This window comes from Neomonachus schauinslandi, chromosome 4, assembly GCF_002201575.2.
Source record: "Neomonachus schauinslandi chromosome 4, ASM220157v2, whole genome shotgun sequence".
In the NCBI taxonomy this organism is placed as follows: domain Eukaryota; kingdom Metazoa; phylum Chordata; class Mammalia; order Carnivora; family Phocidae; genus Neomonachus; species Neomonachus schauinslandi.
In genome coordinates this window covers 70,519,530-70,535,049 of record NC_058406.1, presented here as the reverse complement: position 1 = coordinate 70,535,049, position 15,520 = coordinate 70,519,530, and the positions used below count along the sequence as shown (strand labels likewise).

General features: G+C 35.2%; 1 protein-coding gene across 1 annotated transcript in view; it reads left to right on the top strand.

Annotated features, from left to right (window-relative positions):
- Positions 1-15,520, top strand: part of COL24A1 (collagen type XXIV alpha 1 chain) — a 355,028-nt gene that overhangs the window by 269,450 nt on the left and 70,058 nt on the right. The window contains 3 exon segments of the mRNA XM_044914336.1: positions 4,544-4,597; positions 11,373-11,426; positions 11,537-11,590. Coding sequence (XP_044770271.1) covers positions 4,544-4,597; positions 11,373-11,426; positions 11,537-11,590 — 162 coding nt within the window.

Sequence of the window (15,520 nt, the reverse complement as noted above, 5' to 3'; positions counted from 1 at the left end):
AATGTCAATAAGTACATACCTTTCAATAATTACTTTAAATGTAAGTGGGCTAAATGCTCCAATCAAAAGACACAAGGTGACTGAGTAGATAAGAAAAACAAGACCCATCTATGTGCTGCCTACAAGAGATTCACTTCATACCTAAAGACACACATGGATTGAAAGTGAAAGGATGGAAAAGAAAATATTCCATTCAAATGGAAATGAAAAAAACCTGGGTGGCATACTCATATCAGATAAAATTGACATTGAAACAAAGACTGTAACAAGACATTAGGAAGGGCATTATGTAATGATAAAAGGATCAATTCAACTAGAGGATATAACAATTGTAAATATCTATGCAACCAACTTAGGAGCACCTAAATTTATAAAGCAAATATTAACAGACATAAAGGGAGAAATCAACAGTAATACAATAAAGTAGGGCACTTACATCTATGGATGGATCATCCAGAAAGAAAATAGTAGCCTTAAACAACACATAGACCAGAGGGACCTAATGGATATATACAGAACATTCAAAAACAGCAGAACACTCATTCTTCTTAAGTGCACATGGAACATTCTCTAGGTTAGATCACATGTTGGGCCACAAAGCAAGTCTTAATAAATTTAAGAAAGCTGAAATCATATCAAGCATCTTTTCTGATTATAATAGTATAAAACTAGAAATAAATACCAAGAAAAAAAAAACTGGAAAAAAACCCCACAAGTACACGGAAGCTAAACAACATGCTACTAACCAAACAAGGGGTTAATGAAGAATTAAAGAGGAAATCAAAAAATACCTGAAGACAAATGAAAATAAAAACAGCATCTCCCAGTCTACTACAAATAGTTATATGCCAATAAATTGGACAACCTAGAAGAAATGGATAAATTCCTAAACATGTATAATCTTCCAAGACTGAATCAGGAAGGAATAGAAATTTGAACAGGCTGATTACTGGTAATAAAAATGAATCAGTAATCAAAAAACTCCCAATAAACCAAAGTCCAGGACCAGACAGTTTCACCGGTGAATTCTACCAAACATTTAAAGAGGCATTAATACCTATACTTCTCAAATTACTCAAAAAATAATTAGAGGAAGAATGCTTTCAAATTCATTCTATGAGGCTAGCATTATCCTGATACCAAAGCCAGATAAAGGCAGTACAAAAAAAAGAAAAGAAAAGAAAATCACAGGCCAATATCATAGATGAACATAGAATATACATGCAAGAACATAGATGCAAAAATCCTCGACAAAATATTAGCAAACAGAATTCAGCAGTACATTAAAAGGATCATATACCACGATCAAGTAAGATTTATTCCAGGAATGCAAGGATAGTTCAGTATTTCAAATCAATCAACTTGATACACACATTAACAAAATGAAGGATGGGGTGCCTGGATGGCTCAGTCAGTTCAGCATCTGCCTTTAGCTCAGGTCATGATCCCAGAGTCCTGGTATCAAGCCCCACATTGGGCTCCCTGCTCAGCGGAGAGCCTGCTTCTCCTTCTGCCTCTGCTGCTCCCAATCCTTGAGCTCTCTCTCTCTGTCAAATAAAATCTTTAAAAAAACAAAAACAAAATGAAGGATAAAAATCATATGATCCTCTCAATAGATGCAGAAAAAGCATTTGATGAAATTCAACATCCACTTATGATGAAAACTCTCAATAAAAACCTCTATAAGAAAGGCCATATATGACAAAGCTACAACTAACATCATACTCAATGGTGTAAGCTGAAGCTTTTCCTCTAAGATCAGGAAAAATAGAAAGGTGCCTACTCTCACCACTCTTATTCAACATATTACTAGAAATCCAGCCATAGCAATGAGAGAAGAAAAAGAAAGAAAAGGCATCCACATTGGTAAGACAGAAATAAAACTGTCAATATTTGCAGATGACATTATACTATAAATGGAAAATAAAGATTTCACCAAAAAGCTATTACAACTACTAAATTGAGTAAAGTTTCAGGATACAAAATTAATATGTAGAAATGTTGCATTTCTATACAATAGTAACAAACTATCAGGAGAAATTTAGAAAACAATCATTTACAATTGAATTGAAAATCATAAAATCTCTAGAAATAATTTTAACCAAGGAGATGAAATACTTGTATTCTGAAAACTATAAGACATTGATGAAAGAACTGAAGATGACAAAAATAAATGGAAATATATACCATGTTCATGAGTTGGAAGAAATAATATTGTTAAGATGTTCATACTATCCAAAGCAGCCTATAGATTTAATACAATTCCTAGCAAAATTCCAATAGGGTTTTTCACAGAACTAGAGCAAATGATCTTAAAACTCGTATGGAATGACAAGACCCTAAATAGCCAAAAGAATCTTGAAAAAGAAGAACAAAGCTTCAGGTATCATGCTGCCTGATTCAAACTGTACTATAAAGCTATGGTTATCAAACAGTATGGTACTGGCACAAAAATAAATATATAGATCAATGGAACAGAATAGAGAGCCCAAAAATAAACACACACTTCTATGACAATTGATCTATGACAAAAGAGGCAAGAATATACAGTGGGGAAAGGATAGTCTTTTCAATAAATAATGTTGGAGAAACTGGACAGCTGCATGCAAAAGAATGAAACCGGACTACTTTTTTCCCACTACATGCAAAAATAAAATGAAGTAAAGGCCTAAATGTAAGACCAGAAATCATAAAACTTCCAAAAGAAAACAGGTGTAAACTCTTGCACATCAGTCTTAGAAATATTTTTTTGGATCTGTCTCCTCAGGCAAAGGCAACAAAAGCAAAAATAAACAATTGGGATTACATCAAACTAAAACGTTTTTGGGGCGCCTGGGTGGCTCAGTTGGTTAAGCGACTGCCTTCGGCTCAGGTCATGATCCTGGAGTCCCGGGATCGAGTCCCACATCGGGCTCCCTGCTCGGCGGGGAGTCTGCTTCTCCCTCTGACCCTCCTCCCTCTCATGCTCTCTGTCTCTCATTCTCTCTCTCGCAAATAAATAAAATAAAATCTTTAAAAAAAAAAAAAACTAAAACGTTTTTTCAAAAAAACAAAAAGGCAACCTTCTAAATTGGAGGGTATATTTGCAAATGATATCTCCAATAAGGGATATCTCCAATTATATATCCAAAATATATAAAGCACTCCTACAACTCAACACAAATAAAACAATCTTTTTAAAAATGGGTAGAGGACCTGAGTAGGTATTTTTCCAAAGAAGACATAGAAAAGGCCAACTGACACATGAAAAGATGCTCAACATCACTAATCAGGGAAATACAAATCAAAATCACAATGAGATTTCATCTCACAGCTGTCAGAATGACTAGTATAAAAAAAAACAAACAAACAAGAAATAAATGTTGGCAAGTATGTGGAAAAAATTCCCACCTTCATGAACTGTTGGTGGGAATGTAAATTGGTGTAGCCACTATTTAAAACGGTATGGGGAGTCCTCAAAAAATTAAAAATAGAAATACTGTATGATCCAGCTATTCGACTTATGGGTATTTACCTGAAGGAAATGAAAAACATAATTTGAAAAGAGACATGCACCCATATGTTCATTGCAGCATTACTTATAAGAGCCAAGATATGGAAACAACCTAAGTGTTTACTGATAGATGAATGGGTAAAGAAGATGTAGTATGTGTATACACACACACACACACACACAATGTGATACTACTCAGCCATAAAAAGGAGTGAAATCTTGCCATTTGTGACAACATAGGTGCACCTACAGGGCACTATGCTAAGTGAAATAAGTTAAAGAAAGAAAATACTGTATGATTTTACTTATATGTGGAGTCTAAAAAACAAAGCAAACAAAACAAAACATAAACAGACTTATAAATCACAGAACAAACTGTCCAGAGAGGACGGTGTAGGGAGATGGATGAAATAGGTGAAGGGGATTAAGAGTTACAAACTTCCAGTTATAAAATAAATAAGTCATGGGGATGTAAAGTATAGCATAGTGTGTACAGTCAATAATATTATAATAGCTACATATGGTGACAGATGGTGACCAGACTTATTCTGGTGATCCTTTCATAATGTGTATAAATGTCGAATCATTATGTTGTATGCCTAAAACTAATATAATATTGTATGTCAACTGAACTTCAAAAAAATAAAAATAAATCAATAAAAAGATTATTAAATATAGTCTTCTAATTAATGAATGATTCAGATTAAATCTTTATCATTTTAACATTAAGTAAAAATGCAAGTTATTTTGCCAACATGCCTAACATATTTTATACATCTGAAAATTTATATTGTTTAAGTGGACTTCATTTCTTCAATATTTTTTCTTGCAGAATCATTATGAGATTCTCTTTAAATAATTCCATGCTTATGATGTTCTTGTTTTTATTGAAATTCAATCTTTTGAAATTATTTAGTGGAACTAAGCAAATTGTTATACATTTGGTTTCATATTTTTGGAAAAAATATTCCACACTAACTGTGTTATCTTCATTCACAAATACTTAGATCCAACTGTGAAATTGATTATTTTTGCACATGGTCTCTGCAGGGTCCAGTTGGGGAACAAGGAGAGAGAGGAGAGCCTGGAGCAGAGGGCTATAAGGTAAATACAGCAAATTTCACACCTTGCTTCTACATTGAATTAGTGTTCTCTGTGATTTTTCTCAGTTTCAAATGAAAATAAGCATCACTGGGATGCCTGGGTGGCTCAGTCGGTTAAGTGTCTGACTTCGGCTCAGGTCAGGATCTCAGTGTCAGGGGATCAAGCCCCTAGTCAGGTCCCCAGCTCAGTGGGAAGTCTGCTTTCTCCTCTCCCTCTGTCCCTCCCCCTCTCATGCTCTGTCTCTCTCTCTCTGTCTTTCTTGTTCTCTCAAATAAATAATAAAATCTTAAAAAATAAAAGAAGAAGAAGCATCACTGAGTTATTAGTAATGTCTTGTGGTTTTGATCCTGGAACAAGCCTAGCTCTTTGTACTTTCTGTTCCTTCTTTCTAGAATCATCTTTGTCTTCTCCCATTGCTGCTTTTTTCTCATCATTAAGATCTCAGCTAAAATGTTACTTCCTGAAAGACCTTCTCTAACTGCCCTTTCTATCCATCTCTTTATATCATATTTAATGCTATCTCTATTATCTTACCTCTTTTTTTTATACCTTTGTGGGGTTTTTTTGTTTAGTCTATTTTTCCCTACCAAAAAGTAAGATCCATGAAAATAAGACTCTTGTCTGGCTTTCTCATCATTATATCCCCAATTTCTAGAACATAATGTTCCTGGTGTATAGTAGGAATTCAATAAAGAGTTGTCAAGTGGGTGGATGAATGTCATACTTTCAAGCCTTCTGTCAATTCTTGTCCTCTTCCATTCTTAGAAGTATTTTATGAGACCAACTTCATCAGCCAAAATTATATTAGACTAAGTGTAGAATTTATTGTGTCATTTTTTTATTAGCACATTTCTGTTAAGGATGTTCTGTATTCTTGCCTCATCTCTCTTCCTGTTTACAGTGTCAATAGCGAAACAAAATGGTCATCTGCTAGTTCTCTTCCTATAGTTTCTATGTCCTTCCTTTGCTCACAACATTCTGTGCTTACTCACAGTATTATCTACTCTTTATTTACATAAATCCTATCTATATTTTATAATTTAGTTCAAACTTCTTTTTTCCCAACTCACCTGAACAGGAATCTTTCCCTATTCTGTAGTCCTATAATATTTATTATTTATAAAAATCATTCAACAGAAATTTTTTACCATCTTCTGTTGCTGATATTTTTGCTAATTATTTTTAATGTGTAGATACCTTAGCTCTCCAATTTGAATATGATTTCTGTCTTCTACAATGTTTTGTTCTGAGCTTTGTATGTAATAGCATATAATATGCATATAAACATAATTCATTTTTAATAATGAATTGATGGGTAATTTGATCCAATATAGCCCTCTCATATAAAATTTCAGTAATCATATCTGAAATGAAGATTTACATAGCCAGATTGAATGAACAAGCTGGTAGGTAGATAATTATCATTAATAAATTCATTTTCTCAAGGCCAAAATCTGAAAAATCAACTTTCACTTCCTAAAATTCTCTTTGAAGCAAATGTTGAAGGTAGCTGTAAATGTTTGTGAAATTGTTGTGGTGGCCATCTTGCATTTCTTCTATTTTTGGAGAAACATTTTTAGGATGTCATATATATATATTCTATTTCAAATTTATATAACAGTTTGTATCTATAAATGTTTCTTAATCCAAGGAAGCCAGTGTATTTACTTGAAATTAGATTTTCTTTGTGTTGAGAGGCCAACCCACTGCTTCCAGAATAATTTGAGAAGCATCTAAAACTTCGTTTCTGCTGTGCATAACTTCAAACATTCTCAGGAAAATCAGGTTCTTGCACTATCTTCTTTTGGCCTCTACCAACTACAAAACATTTGGTAGCTAAACCAGCAAATTTACTGCCAAACAAACAGGTAACTATTTTTTTTGGAAGAAGAAAAGAATCTCTTCACCTGGCTAGCAGAAGAAAAACCCTGCCTGCCTTATTCTGGATAGTCACACCTTATTCAGAAATCCTTCATCTGAGAACTTCTTCCTGGGCCTACTGTGGAATCTATTTCTCCTTCCTCATTCCACAAATACTCTTGGTGAAGTTTTCACTTGTGGATAATTCATGAATTAATTTGATCCACATCTTCCTTTCTGTCTTATTCTATCCTTTGTCTAACCTATAGGTTTTAGAGGTCATTTTTTCATTTGTTGCTGGTTTTATTCTAAACAAGCCATCTTAAGCCAGACAGCCACAATAATTTTATTGCTTAGACATCTGAGAGCCATGAAATATCCGCACTTGTCCCCTGCCAAGTTTTCCCAAGCACAAGTTTGATTCATGCAGGGGAACCATGCTTTATTTGGAGTTATTCTGTTGTAGCCTCAGGTGAAATTTTTAAATGTTTGCTTTTCTGTAATTTTAAAATGTATATACTATTCTTTCACTCTAGTAAAATGAGGGTTAGCATCAAGCCTTCTTTTTTATTGTGCTAAAATACACATAATAGGGTCACCTGGATGGCTCAGTCGGTTAAGCCTCTGCCTTCGGCTCAGATCATGATCCCAGGGTCCTGGGATCGAGTCCCGTAGAGCAGGGAGCCCGCTTCTCCCTCTGCCTGCTCCCCCTGCTTGTGCTCTCTCTCTCTCTCAAATAAATAAAATCTTAAAAAATATAAAATGGTTAAAATGTATATTTTATATTATGTGTATTTTTTTTTAAGATTTTATTTATTTGAGAGAGAGAGAGAGCACAAGTGGGGGGGAGGGTTAGAGGGAGAGGGAGAAGAAGGCTCCCCGCTGAGCAGGGAGCCCGACAACGTGGGTCTTGATCCAAAGGACCCTGAGATCATGACCTGGGCTGAAGGCAGATCCTTAACAGACTGAGCCACCCAGGCACCCCCATTTTAACCATTTTAAAGTGTACAATTCAGAGATTTTTAGTACATTCTCAATATTGAAAACTATCACACACTACATGGTTTTAGAACATTTTCATCACCCCCAAAGGAAGCACCATACCCATTAAGCAGTCACTCTGTATTTCTCCCAGCCTTTGGCAACCATTACTCTGCTTTATATCTCTATTGATTTATCTATCCTGGATATTTCATATAAATGGAATCATACAATGTATAGCTTTTTGTGTCTGGCTTCATTTCATTCAACATAATATTTTCAAAGTTCATCAATGTAGAATGTATTAGTACTTCATTCCTTTTTATGGCTGAATAATCACCAACCTTTTTAAAAACATTTTTATATTCACAAATATTCTTACAATTGTGGTGAACTCAAGGTTATCCTACTGGATAAAAAAAAAATGGAATGGGGGTACCTGGGTGGCTCAGGTAAGTGTCCCACTCTTGGTTCAGCTCAGGTCATGATATCAGGGTCATGAGATAGAGCCCCACATTGAGCTTTGCGTTCAGCAGGGAGTCTGCTTGAAGATTCTTTCCCCTTGCCCCTCTCCCCACTGGGGTGCAGACATACACTCTCTTTCCCTCTCTCTCTCTCAAATAAATAAATAAATCTTTTTAAAAAATGGAATGGATAATGCAGATTTTGTTTCCATTTGGCTATGAACAATTAGAAATTTTTAAAAATCTTTTTCACCATCCTTTGGTCTTTTTTCCTTTTGAATCATAAAAGTCATGTGTCTTGCTCATTGTCATCAGTAAATACTCATTAGGCATTATTATACATGACAGATCTTATGTATCATGCGTAACAAAATCTCTGGTCTCTCATATTTTTGAATGTCTGCCATGGGCCAGGAGCAGAACTAGGTGCCATGAATTTAATACTGGACACCCCAGGCACAGTCCTTACCTCTGTGGACATCACATGCAGAAGACATATAGAATAAGAACATTTAATCAGTATAAAAACAGATATAGTATATTATAGCTGTCATCCAGAAAGCTATACATTCTATAGGTCAAGATAAATGCATCTGAGGCTTGAGAAAGCCAGAGTACATAGTGGGAATAAGCATATTATACTGTCAACATCGGCTTTTTAAAGCTGTGGGCAGAAACATACACATACCCAAGATGAAGTCAGACTAAACTTGTGTGAGATGAATCCTAGAAGTACATTGAATAACTTATGTTCTAGCTTAAACTCCATTCCACTTTGGTTTGGCAAAGTCCATAACATCTTTGCACACAATAAAAGAACAATGTTTAAATCCTCAGTTGTCATCACTCTTTAGCGTCAGGCATGCATATCCAAATTGCTATTGGATATCATCACAGGCACCTCTACCTCAGTATGTCCTATACAACAGTTCCATCATCCTCCCCAAATTTGATCCTCTTCTTTCTATGTCCCCAATTCAGTGAATGCTACTATCAGACATTAAGGTGTTCAAGCCAATAAATGAATCATCCCTCTCTCTCTGTCTGTCTAGGTCTGTGTCTCTCTCTATTGCTCTCTCTGTGTGTCTCTTTTTCTCTGTGTGTGTCTATTGCTCTCCCTGTGTTTCTTTCTGTCTCTTTGTCTCTCTCAACCTTTCCCTCCTCTCACTCCTTTCTCTCTCCTCTCATCTCTCAAATCTATTTGGCCACTTCTTTCGACCTCAGATAGCTCTGCTATCTAGCCACTTTGCCCTACTTTAGTTTAGGTTTCATCATTTTTGTCTGAATTACTTTAATAACTTCCTAAGTAGACTCCCTATCCCCAGTGATAGCCCTCTCAAATCCATTCTCTTCTTAACATGTTCTGTCAGATGAATCTCCATTTATTCCCCCATGCTATCTCCTCTGCCAGAATGTCTTCTTTTTACTTTCCTGCCTGGAACTTTCATCCTTCAAGATTCAGCTTATCATCACTTCCCTTATAAAATCCTTGACCATCTAGCTCCTCTTGGCCATTTAGCACATCCCACCACTAATATCATTAGGCAAAGTCAGTCATTTCCCATAACCTTGCCTACATGACTTCATAATAATATTTACTACAGCATATTTAATTTTTAACACTGCAGAAAAATGGCCTTTGTCAATTTTTATTGTAATAGAAAGAACCAGAGGAATTATAGTGAAACTCCTAGAAAGCATGTTTGTTTTTAGTGAGATTTGTATCCAGACTTCACAAAACCAAGAGAAGCTATTCTGTGATCATTCTAAAAGGGTCCCTGTAAACTACAGACAAAAATGGTAGCAAAATCACAATTGGCCATTCATGGTTTTGAGTTTTATAGTTTGCTCGTATGCTCGGTCTCACTGCACTTTGTAACTCCAGGTTTTCACCAATCACTTCTCTCCTGAGTTCTGCTTAATAAATGACCTATAATCATCATATTTACTTGTACCAAACTTCCTCTTGACTGACCTGATTCTGGTCAGGTAAGGCCATGGTATTCTCTTTAGTTATGGCCACGTTCTATAGAAAGCTTTCCAAACTAGCCTTTCCCTCTTGCCACTGTTCATTCTCTTAAACAGGATTCCTTTTGTTTTTTTTTCTTTTAATCAGGAAGTTGGATCTTAAAACCATAAACATTTGCCTCAAAGAATACAAACAAAGAAGGCTTCAACTGATCTTTCTATGAGATAAATTCGTTAGCCTATGTAGGCAATCCTTGCTTCTCCTAGTCCAGGAAAACAGATGAGCCTATGGCATTCTTTCTGTAATCCACAGAGAGTAGGAAGAAATAATCTGAAACAAAGAGGACAGTAGGGAAGGGGATAAAAGAGATTACATGCAGAATTCTTCATGCATACCCTGACATGCATACATACCCTGACATGCATGCATACCCTGACATGCATGCATACCCTGACATGCCTTTGGGTTGTTGCTAGTTTCTATTTACACACTTGAAAAGGGAAATGTGGTAGGTCAGCATTCCTTCTTAGGAGGACTAGGGTAATGACAGATGGCTGAATATCAAAGTCACTTGATGTGCCTTGGCATTATATAGAGTAACAACTTCCAGTTTTCAACTCAATAAATCTATCCAAATGGTATGAACTTAGTTTGTAAAAATGGAGATCATAGTTCACTTCCACAGTGGGAATAGGTTGAAGAAAGAAATTTGTTCTCAAACTCTCTATTCCTCTGGTTATTTACTGTACTAGTTTCCTGGCCAAATTACTGTAAACTGGGTGGTTTAAAACACTGGGTGTTATATGCAAACAATGAATCATGGAACACTACATCAAAAATTAATGATGTAATGTATGATTAACATAACATAATAAAAAAATAAATAAATAAAAACAACCACAACAAAAAAAACAATAGAAATTTATTCTCTCATAGTTCCAGATACCAGGAATCTGAAATTGAGGTGTTAGTAGACCATCTTCCCTCCCACAGGCTCTAGAGGAGAATCCTCCCTTTACTATTCTGGCTTCTGGTGGCTGACAGTGCTCGTTGTGGCTACATCACTCCGGTGTCTGCCTCTGTCTTTACATGGCCCTCTCCTTTGTTGTTTGTGTGTGTCTCTCTCTTTTAAGGGTACTTGTCATAGACAATTCAGGATAATATCTTTTTAAAATCATTAACTCAATGATGTCTGCAAAGACCATTTTTCCAAATGAAATCATATTCACAGGTTCTGGGGATTAAGACATAGACATCTTTTGGTGGGCCACCATTCACCCCGCTACATTAACCTATGTGCAAAACAAAGCAAAACTTTACACTCTTCCTCAGTTATCATCATATCCAATAGATACTATGTTCTATAACATTTCAGAGAATCGTAATTCCTGATGTTTAAGTTGCATTTTTAACATTTTGCTACCATTTTAAGTGATACTACCCTATTCTCTAAATTACATGTCTCTATTTATTCTAATAATATAATCTTTTCTATTCCTAGGGTCATGTGGGTTTACCAGGACCAAGAGGTGCTGCTGGACAACAAGGGCCCCCAGTATGTTCTGAAAACACCCTTTGTAATTCTGGCATTGAAAAAAATTAATGTTTGTATATCTTATTTGGTCTCTGCTTCATACATGATTTCTGTTTGGTTTCCTACTAAAGGGTGAGCCAGGTGACCAGGGTGATGGAGGACTAAAAGGAGAGAGAGGATCTGAAGTAAGTTGAAATTATTTAAGACAATTTGATACTTATTGTTTGTTTGAGAAGGCAAGAACATAGGAGCTACTGTTCGTTGTAATTTAAATGATCATTCACACTTCCAGAGCAAGGATCACTGTAGGCCTCTAATCAGAGTGTTTGTCAATAATTGTGCTAAAACATGATTATTGATTATTTCATGTGTTTTGACTGCCATCCCAAATTCCCTTTACCAGCAGCCTTTTCTGGCTTTGTGAAAATTGTCTAAAGTTGTCCAAAACGAATGGTCTCTCCTTGGGGTTTCGAGCAAAAATATAAATAAGCCTTAAAACCAATGTTGAAAAGTGAAAACCTATCAGTGAAACCTATTTCATTGTAGCAAGGATAAGGGTAGAAATAGTTTGACTATGTGACACAGACTCACAATTGGTTTAAAATATTTTTTTCCATAAGACAAGCCAATTATCTGTTATCAAATAAACTACAAATGTATTAGCTATTGAATTTAGACATCTCTTTCCCTATGCACTGATGTTGCCTCAACCTTATGGAAGGTTGTTGCCTTATAACTTGCTTTGTAATTTGTACCATCAGTTCATTGCTACCTTGCTTTTCATAGCATTCTGATTTCACCTGCTATTGATTTTAAATTAAATTCTTAAGAAAACACATGTATTTTAATAATAAATTAGGTGAGAATGGATAAAAAGTAATCAATTTGAGACCACATTTCTCCTAATTTGTTAAGTCTTCATCCATACTTTGTGTTTCCTACTTGCAGGAATAAGTAGTAAAATTGGGTTGAATCTGATATTACATAGGTGCTCACTCACCTACAGCCATTTTGAATAGTCTTGACATCTACCTAGTAACTCCTTGTCAGGTTCCTTAATAAATAAGAACTAATAAATAAAAAATAAAAGTATCCCATTGAAGGCAAGTCTTAACAAGAAAAAATGCAGAGAGAGAAGGTAATTGTCCCATTTACTTACAATTTTTAATACCCAAATTGGAAAAAATAGTGGAAAAAGCTATGTACCTAGAACACTACCACTGTTTTCTTTTGATTTCCTTATATCTGCATTAAGTGCCTAAGGATGCAAATGCTCTCCCAAGGTTTGATCCTAAAATTTCTAATCTCTTACAATCAATACTTTCATATTCTCAGTATTTTCTTCTTCTTTTTTGACATATGTCAGGAAGAAGAAATTTTTTAAGTATTTATTACTATCTATTAAAATTATGTCAATGAAATTCAAATATTCTTACCAGACAGCTACATTTCCAGCTGCCATGGTCAACTCTCCCTGTGTAATAGAGCCAAAAGATGCTGAGAAACCATGGTTTAAATTCTGTATAATCCAAGGGAATTAGTTCTATCCTCCTTTGGGCAATGCTGGCATACAGTTCAAGGTTACATTAAAAACCCTCTTAGAATTTAAAATAGTCATAATTGCTACAAAATAATCATTGACCATGTATTATTCAGTAGGGACACCTTCAGTGGCCAGGTAGATCTTGTCCAATTGTTGTCATCTTGTTTTTGCAAAGCTGCAAAGTTTTTTAGGTTTGCAAATGAACCTTTAAAATCATCTGGACCACCCTCTCATTTTTCAGATGAAGAAATTTAAATTTCAGAGAGTTACCTAAGATCACAGAATTAGTTAACAACAGAACCAACACTAGAAATTTCCTGACTCTCAATGTTATACAAAAGTCTTCTATTACTTTGAGATCTTTTATAAATTAAGTAAAATATGATTAATCTTACTTAACCAACTAACTTATTCATTGGGCTCTCATGCATGAGACAGTGGGCAACCGTAGAGAAAAAGAGCAAATCAAGCCGATTGCACAACCACTACATTTTCAAAGACTTTTTAAATTCAAATGTAGTGAATTTGTCCTATAATGGCTTTCAAAGACTAAGACTCAAGCCAAAATCTTATTTTTCTTCCAAAACAAAATTCCAGATTTTAGTGAATTGAAATTTCTTGGTTTAAAAAAAAGAAGAGAAAAGGAGTAATTATTGCCTAACTCTAAATCTATGTTTATATTGTAAAGCTATCCTCTCTAACAAAGTTAGAACTAGCAAAGTATTGAGGTATCTGTCTTTCAGTTTCATTTAAATAAAAAGCAAACAAGGGTTTGGACTATAATGACACATTTTAAAATGTCCATTATCGAAAGAATTAGACTACCTTCTATCAATGTTCTACACTTTGTTGATCTTTATTTTTTTTAAGATTTTTATTTATTTATTTATTATTTGACAGAGAGAGAGGGAACACAAGCAGGGGAAGTAGGAGAGGGAGAAGCAGGTTTCCTGCTGAGCAGGGAGCCCAATGTAGGGCTTGATACCAGAACCCTGGGATCATGACCTGAGCTGAAGGCAGACGCTTAAGGACTGAGGCGCCCCTGTTGATCTTGTTATACATTTAAAATCTCAATTGTGAGACTATGTTTTTTTTTCTAGCTGGCCTACTTCCTTTTAGTATGATGATAATAACTGTAATAAAGATATATTTCCTGAATCGAACATCTCAAAACAGCAGAGACTATAGTTTTGTTATTTGCTAAACACTTTTTGTCTTCAATAGACAGATTTTGCCACAATTGTCCTATTACAAGTAGCAAAAAATACTTCATAGGCATACTTTCCTTTTCATGTTATTCTATTGGGAGCTGCTTCCTGATGCCCATCCAAGTCTGAATACCATTCTAATCTTCATGATAATAGACCCATACATGTAGATTTCAGTACACAACATTTAACTTTTCTGAAATAATCCCCAACATAATGGTCATCCCAAAATGTAATCAATCTGTGATGATATGTGAATCTCTTTGTTTTTATTTTGTTATATGAACATTTGGAGTAAAACCCTTACTTACATGTGTAGTATGTCTGAACTGTAAGACATAGACTCAGGTATACTAAAAATAAAACTTTGTTTTTTTGTGTTCTTTATAATGGAACTTAACATCTGTCCTGAGTGCCCATCCTTCCTGGTGGTAGAAACCTAATTGGTGGAAATCTAATCAGTTGAGTGCCTTTTACTCCATCCACACAAATATCCTACATTTGATTTAGAGTTTTCCCTATTCACTCTCTTGTCAAGTTTGCAGTTACATTCTGGGTAGCAGTGGTGGGGAAGAGGAATGGAAGGTGAGTTTGGTCTTAGGTCATCTATTTACAATAGTATACACTGAAATGCATATTATCCATGTAGATTCCCAGTTGCTTATGATCCCACCATGTTGACATCTACCAAGGCCCTACCTTGCTGACATGTACAGCTATTTTCTGAGTATAGAAAAGGTACAAAGTCTTCTTATATAGGCCCTTACTGCTATATGCTTCTGTTCTTGGCCACGTGGAAATACATTCTAATTCCTATACCATGCTGGTGCTTGCGGGACTCAGACTTTCTCAAGCCCACTGGCCTAGACATCTCCTACAGAAATTTCTACTCTATTGCTGACACTCAGTGTAGCTTATGTGGGCCTCTAAATGAAGACTTTAGTCTCCCTAGCCATTGTCTCTGTGCCCAAATCCCCACACTTATCTGAGGGTGTTTTTTCTACCCAAGCTAGGACTTGAGGGCAGAGTGAGGTGTAAAGGGCCCTTCTCAGAGATCCCTGTCAGGGTTGAACAGTCTTGCTTCTCTTTTACTTCTCTTCTTACCTTTCTCCAACTTGAACATCTTTATATCCCCTTAAATAAGAAAAATTTTCTCTTATACTATTATAATTCTAAATCTGTTCTTTATGGCAAAATGCATGATTTGAATTCTTTGTCACCTTGGTTTTTGATGCTCAAATATAGGCTTTAAATATTTAGAAATCAGGCTTTTGCATTTAAAAATATATTCTTCCCAAAATATTATATCCTTCTCAAATTATTACTCCACCATGAGTTTCAGAGGACTATTTTGAAATTCATAA